The sequence below is a fragment of the Alosa alosa genome, chromosome 19 (assembly GCF_017589495.1).
Source record: "Alosa alosa isolate M-15738 ecotype Scorff River chromosome 19, AALO_Geno_1.1, whole genome shotgun sequence".
Classification (NCBI taxonomy): domain Eukaryota; kingdom Metazoa; phylum Chordata; class Actinopteri; order Clupeiformes; family Clupeidae; genus Alosa; species Alosa alosa.
This window is the reverse complement of record NC_063207.1, coordinates 329,979-335,978: the sequence shown is the minus strand read 5'-3', so window position 1 is coordinate 335,978 and position 6,000 is coordinate 329,979. Positions and strand designations below refer to the sequence as shown.

The window sequence follows — 6,000 nt, the reverse complement described above, 5'->3', positions numbered from 1 at the left end:
ATATACACACACACACACAGGTATATACACACACACACAGGTATATATACACAAACATTTATATTTATATACACACACAAACATATAGACACACACATTAATACACACACACACATATATACACACATACACACACGGTTGGTGCCCAGCACCTGCGGTCGACTTTCGGCGGCGTGACTTCGAGCAGCTGGCCACCATGTGCAGGAAACTCTCCACTTAACGGCTTGATGCTCTGGGAGTGACACGCCATCAACAACTGATCCAGAGCCTCCATGGCTATCACCGCGTACCTGCACACACACACACATATACACACACACACAAACATATAGACACACACATTAATACACACACACACAAACATATAGTCCACACATAAACACACACATTAATACACACACACACAAACATATAGACACACACATTAATACACACACACACATAAACATATATATTTATATACACACACACACATATACACACACACACACAGGTATATATACACAAACATTTATATTTATATACACACACACACACAGGTATATATACACAAACATTTATATTTATATACACACACACACACCCACATACACAGATATGTATATACACACACACACACAGGTATATATACACAAACATTTATATTTATATACACACACACACACATATATTTATATACACACACACACACAGGTATATATACACAAACATTTATATTTATATACACACACACACACCCACATACACAGATATGTATATACACACACACACATATACACATACACGCACATACACACACGCACACACATATACACGCATTACCACATACACACACACTCCATCTATACACACACACACATATATACACACACACACACACACACACACACACACACACACACACACACTCACACTCACACTCACACTCTTCACATCACTCTCTTACCGAAGTTGTCAGCACCTGTGTCCGCTCTCGCGGACTGGTGCAGCTTGGCCACCATGTGCAAAACTTCTTCTACTCTAACGGCTTGATGCTCTGGGAGTGACACGCCATCAACAACTGATCCAGAGCCTCCATGGCTATCACCACGTACCTGCACACACACACACACACACACACACACGCCAGCACGCGCACACACACACACACACACACACACACACACACACACACACACACACGCGCGCGCGCCATCAACAGCTGATCCAGAGCCTCTAGCGCTATCACCATGTACCTGCACACAAACACACATACAGGTATATATACACACAAACATTTATATTTATATACACACACACAAACATATAGACACACACATTAATACACACACACACCCACATACACAGATATGTATATACACACACACACACACACAGGTATATATACACACAAACATTTATATTTATATACACACACACAAACATATAGACACACACATAGACACACACATTAATACACACACACACCCACATACACAGATATGTATACACACACACACACACACACAGGTATATACACACACACACACATAAACATATATATTTATATACACACACACACAAACATATAGTCCCACACATAAACACACACATTAATACACACACACATATATTTATATACACACACACAAACACAGACACACACATTAATACACACACACACACACACACATAAGGGATTTCTCAGGACGGTTGTGGTGGACCTCTGTGAGAGATGTGCCGCTGCCGCGACCACTGGATTGACCTGCGAGCTGCCATGCTCTGCTGCCTGGAGTCTCGATTGAGTAACGTTAACGTTAGAAGCAAGTTTGAAGAACTCTGATGACAGTGATCTCACTGAACAACAAACGGTCGCTGTCAATGTTCACCGAGTTGCTGATCTGTAGGATCACCTACGACTTCAGACTGTTCATTGCTTCCAATGCTCTCCAGACTGCCAGGAAAACATTAAATCCTCCGGGTTGGACACAGCTGTGCGCCTTCATTATTGCCCTTGGACTATTCAGCCGCTTAACTAGATGCAACCAACTGGACTACTAAGTTAACATAAGTTTTCTTTTTAAAATGTCTTAATTATTTATTTTTTATTTGTTTTTTGTTTGATTGTTTGTTTGTTTGTTGTCCATATATGTTTCACATGTTGTATGTTTCACGCGTCATGGGTACGCTGGCGATTACACCGCTCAGTTAGGCATTTTTGTTATTTGTTTGTTTGGGTCTTGTGTGTGAAGCACTTTTGTTGCACTTTGTGCATAGAAAAAATGCTCTTCATGTTTGTCTGTAAGCACTTTGTGCTCAATGCTTGAAAATGGCTATATAAATAAATATTATTATTATTATAAACACACACACACACACATACAGGTTAATGCTCCAGGATCATACACTTCACACGACATACAGCTGTGCATGTGTGTGTGTATGCGCATGTGTGCGTGTATGTGTGCGTGCATGCATGTGTATGGGTGTGTGTGCAGGGGTGACATCCAAATCTCTTTCCAAGCCCAATGTATTGTACAGGTGGGTCTCAAATAATTTGAATATTGTGGAAAAGTTCATTTGTTCCACACACACTTTTCTGGTCCCCTCCATGAAGATCCAACTTGAATGCTTTTCTTTCTGCTTCATTTAACTGAGAACGCGTCTGACAGCACACAAGGGGGAAAAACGAGTGGCAGGTTCCAGCTGGCTTGTCATTGTTGATGATAACTGATTTCTCCTTTTAAATATAAGAAACATATAAAAGGAAATCATGAAGGCAACAAAGACGAGGTTGGAGGAGATTGCGGATTTATCCGGTTCCCACTACTGACCAGTTAAACTGTGAGAGCCATAGCCAGGCAGACCCAGGGCACTTTGACATACTGTAGGCTGCACTCACTGTGATTTGGAAAATGGACAACAATATGAACTGGTTAGTCTTGAAGTCCTCAATAATTTGATTACATGAAGCACATGACATGCCTATTGAAACGCTTTCCACTCAGCTAGCTAGCATAATTCACTTTTAATTACAAACAGAAAATGTCTAGCTAGCATCAGGTCATTAAATGCTTCTATTTCCAAAGGAATGAAGGTTGTTTACCAACTTAATATCATGCTTATCATTGTTAATATTGTGCTATACAAGTGGCACAAACAATGTTAGAGTTTGTGGACTAGCCATAGGCTATATTTGAATGGAGTTAGCAATGTTAGAGTTTGTGGACTAGCCATAGGCTATACTTGAATGGAGTTTGTGGACTAGCTGTAACGGATGCCAGCTAGCTTAGCTGTGCTTGTGGAACGTTGGTAAACCTCACTCCCCGACGCCTCAAGAGTGCTGCTGGCTGCGAGCCAGTAGCCTGGGCTATTGGCTCAATTGTTAGCGCGCTCGCCTCCCGATCCGAGGTGCTGCTGTTCGCGGGTTCGAGTGCGGGCGTGTGCAGGGTTGAATCGCGCAGGTTCAACACAACGCAGGTTACATAGCCATAGGCTATATTTGAATGGAGTTAGCAATGTTAGAGTTTGTGGACTAGCGATAGGCGATATTTGAATGGAGCTGGTAAAAAAGATTATTAGTGTGGACACAATGGGCTTAAAGTGACAGTGCACCATTTACAGTCGAGTTAAACAGCATCAAATGTATTTTGTATTTAGTATCTTAAGAACTTTAAAACGAAATTATAGTGTGTATAGTGTGTGTGTGTGTGTATAGTGTGTGACTCACCCGTAGTGGTGGCGCATTACGTCTCTTGTCTGTGTGTGTGTGTGTGTGTGTGTCTCTCACCCGTAGCGGTGGCGCATTACGTCTCGTGTCAGCCTCTCTGCCAGGTACGCTCCGATGCGGTCCAGCTTCTCCGGGGCAGACACCGCATAGAACGTCAACTTCTCCATATCGGCCTTGACCAGGCCATCCTACACACACACACACACACCGCAATGAGCTTAAAGGGGTCATAGAATGAGCTTAAAGAGGTCATAGAATGGAGGAACGGAGCATTTTATCTTGTTCTGTGACACAGGAGGTTTGCAACTTTGGTCAGTCCAAGAACTGCTCAGATGGTATTTCACAAGTCCAGTTACAACCCTATAATTAGAACCCTATAATTAGGCTGAAAACAGTTACAACCCTATGATTAGAACCCTATAATTAGAACCCTATAACTAGGCTGGAGAATAAAACAGATACAACCCTATGATTAGAACCCTATAACTAGGCTGGATAATAAAACAGTTACAACCCTATGATTAGAACCCTATAACTAGGCTGGATAATAAAACAATTACAACCCTATAATAACCTGGGAAAACCTAGCCCATAAAAACATAACAAACTGTTCCAGCAAATCACAGAAGAGATTTAGGAGAGTTTCAATTGCAAGGGAGCAGCACGGGAGGGACTGACCCTTTTATGTAACCCCAACCTTTTATGTACCATGGACCGGTTTGATTCCTATTTTTTTTTCCACGGACCGGCGGCGGGGGGGGGGTTCCATGTTCCATATGTGTTGTGCATGCACATTACTTGAAAAGAACTAGAAGGTAACAATCTCTTAAACATGTGAAAAACGTGAACTTGAAGAAGTGAAAATTGAACAATATGAACTATGAATATTGAACAACTTGAAGCTACATCTATAGCCTTCGTGTGAACATGCTTAACAAAATATGGGAACAAAACATGGGAACTAAACGTGCATTACGAATATAATCAGTGGGAGCCCTGCTTATGGAATGATGGAAGACAGTGACACCCTCAGTGTGTTTGAAATGTCCAGTCGATTGGCACTTTTGGTCTTAGTTGCAGTCATTGCCGAAAACCCGCCTCGTGGTGGGAAATGGTAGCAACGCCTTCAGCTTTTACGGCTATCTCGATATTCTGCTTTGTTATTGATCCAAAACCCGCCAGAAAGGTTTCCTTATAGACACTCTTAAGACCACCGTCATTTGCAATTTCGATCAACTGCTCTTCCTCCTGCGCTGACAAGTTAGGACTATTTGGGATATTGACAAATGGGTTGCGGACCCACTCATTGGAGGATGGGAAGTAACGCTCAAACTCATTTGAAAGCGCAACAAGGTGATCACAAGACCAGCTGGGAGAGAAAGGGCCCTGCCTCAGTCTCTCCCAAAACCCCACTACTGTTTGGAACATATCAAATACACCCCGTCCACTCGTCGTCCCCACAAATCAAGCTTGGCTTTAAATGCAGCCACTTTATCTGCCAGTTTAAAGACAGTCGCCATTCTCCCCTGGAGTGACCGGTTGAGGTCATTAAGCAATCCGAATATGTCACACAGGTAAGCGAGTTTTGACACCCAGTCCTCATCACTAAAATGTGCCCCTTTTTTTTGTAAGAAATCTCTGCGGCGGCTCTCTCAACTCAAACACTCTGGCCAGTGACCTGCTAAAGATGCTTGTTTTTTGTTGCTCATTCTAGCAGTTTAGCTAACTTCGTGTGACATACTGTTCGCCAAGAACTGATCAAGTGAAGTGAGCTGACCTGAGGCTACGCAGCGCTGAAGGCAATATGTAAAAGTGTTGAAGGCAGGACAGACAGACGTAAGAAAATAGACCCTTGCAAAATGCAAACATGCGTGCAATCAAACAACTGCATATAGGCCTATGCCATGTAAAAACGTGACATTATTGCGAATTAAATTTAGTTTAGTTTGCATGCATTTTTTTTAAACTCATGTCGTAGGCTACGGCCCGGTTAGGAATGTCCCGCGGACCGGTACCGGGCCCAGTGGTTGGGGACCACTGGCTTAGAGCACCTTTAACAGCCAGAATTTTCCCGGGGGAGACACCCCTGAACCCCTGTAATATGATCAGCACCACCTCTCACAAAATACTATCAACGTCCCTGCTACCGGTCCGTCAGAAATATGACAACTGTTGTTCAGTCCGTGTAATGAAAAAGGTTGGGAACCCCACAGAACGATACTGAAGATCACCTCGTTGAAGTCATACAGTAGACTCAGTAGGCTAGACTAAATCAGAGACTCAGTAGACTA

At 42.7% G+C, this 6,000-nt stretch overlaps 1 protein-coding gene across 1 annotated transcript in view; it reads right to left on the bottom strand.

Moving 5' to 3' along the window:
• efr3a (EFR3 homolog A (S. cerevisiae)) overlaps nt 1-6,000 on the bottom strand; it is a 79,568-nt gene that overhangs the window by 51,624 nt on the left and 21,944 nt on the right. The window contains exon 4 of the mRNA XM_048228209.1: nt 3,770-3,897. Coding sequence (XP_048084166.1) covers nt 3,770-3,897 — 128 coding nt within the window. The remainder of the gene's footprint in view (nt 1-3,769; nt 3,898-6,000) is intronic.